We start from the raw sequence: 1761 nt of genomic DNA, 5'->3' as shown, positions 1-1761 counted from the left end.
AACACTAATGCCAGAAATATATAAAGAGATAAGAGCTCAAGTGGAAGCTAAACTATGTACTGCAAAATATATATCTTTTACTACAGACATTTGGACCAGTTTTGTAAACAATGAATCATTCATAAGTTTAACAGCGCATTATATTTCCGCCGACACATTTAAAAAAGAGATATATACTTTGACAGTTAAACATTTCCCAGTCAGTCATACTGGTGGCAATATTGCTGATATAATCAACAATATTATGGAAGAGTGGAATCTTAGTATTGATCAAATCCATGTGATTGTAAGAGATAACGCTGCCAACATGATTTGCGGAATAGGTAACTTATATATTTATTATTATTTAATATTTATATATTATATATACATTATATACATAAACTAATAGGAATATTAATTATTTTTTGTTTTATTGCAGATCTTACAGTTGCAGAATCTGTCGGTTGTTTTATACATTCATTGCAACTGGTTATCCATGATGCAATTTTTGTGCAACGAAAAATTGTTGATATTATAGCAAAATGTCGCAAAATTGTATCTCACTTTAGTCATTCATCGCAGGCCTGCACAAAATTGAAAATAATTCAAGAAAAATTAAAACTTCCGACCCACAAGTTAATACAGGATGTTGTCACACGTTGGAATTCGACATATTATATGCTGTCACGCCTTTATGAGCAAAAACAGGCTGTCACTGCATATGCAACGGAACATGATATTCCTACTCTTGATGCACAGCAATGGCATTTAATTGGAAATGTAATTATTGTTTTAAAACCAATAGAAGAAATAACAAAGATTGCCAGTGCCGATGATGAAAGCATTGGATATGTAATACCGTCAATAGCTACTCTTCAATCTTACTTGTCGAAACGCACTCAATCTCAAGAAAAGGATATAATGATTCTAAAAGAAGATTTAAAAAAATCAATTGAAAAAAGATTTTTAAACTTTTCTGGAAAAAATATTCAAGAAAGCTCTTGTTTTACACACGCTACATTTTTGGATCCACGTTTCAAAACTCGCTTTTTAAAAGATGAAGTCAAAGTAAAAAAATTAATCCTTGACGAGCTTCTTGCTATCAATAGGAATAGAAGCAACGATGAACAAAATATTTTCAATTCCAAGGATAAAACTACTGATAATGATAATGCACCGTCTTTTTCTGAAATTCTTCATGATGCAGCTCATGAAAGTATTTGGCAATGTTTCGACGAAATCGCGAATGGGTCGAAATCAGATGTTGACAGTGTTGACACAAGCACAGAAGAGGAAAAAAACTTTAATAGACAACCCAGCGATAGAACGAAGAAAAAAACGATTGTATTCACCGCAGAAATAGATAAATATCTTGCCATGCCTTTAATAACGCGAAAGGAAGACCCAGTAGTATGGTGGAAAACTCACGCTTCAGAATTGCCAAATTTAAAAATATTATTTCTCAAATATTGCAGTGCCCCTCCAAGCTCTGTAAACTCCGAAAGGTTATTTAGCGCCGCAGCAGCCGTTTATACAGAAGACAGAAATAGATTACTTCCAGATAATGCAGAAATGCTCATATTTCTTATGAAAAATATGAAATATTTGAAAAATATGTAACTATAAATATATGTAATTAATAAATAAATAACAATATAATAATTAATCTTATTGTTAGTGTAGATTACATCGCAGGTGTTTTCGACAAGCTCATCGTATATATGTACAAATTGCGCGATAAGGGTAAATTACTAAATTAGTAAATAGACTAAATAGTAT

The 1761-nt window shown here is 31.6% G+C and overlaps 1 protein-coding gene across 1 annotated transcript; it reads left to right on the top strand.

The window, feature by feature from the left end:
- Window positions 1-58: 58 nt before the first annotated feature.
- On the top strand, window positions 59-1585 carry LOC112454806 (zinc finger BED domain-containing protein 4-like; the record flags this gene model as incomplete). Its single annotated transcript, XM_025016399.1, has 2 exons — window positions 59-323; window positions 422-1585. Coding segments are annotated over exons 1-2 (1243 nt in total), but the record flags the coding sequence as incomplete, so codon positions are not given.
- Window positions 1586-1761: the final 176 nt, after the last annotated feature.

The sequence above is a fragment of the Temnothorax curvispinosus genome, unplaced genomic scaffold, assembly GCF_003070985.1.
Source record: "Temnothorax curvispinosus isolate PA1 unplaced genomic scaffold, ASM307098v1 QBEX01005360.1, whole genome shotgun sequence".
Lineage (NCBI taxonomy): Eukaryota > Metazoa > Arthropoda > Insecta > Hymenoptera > Formicidae > Temnothorax > Temnothorax curvispinosus.
The sequence above is the reverse complement of the archived record's forward strand: the minus strand, read 5'-3'. Positions and strand labels throughout refer to the sequence as shown.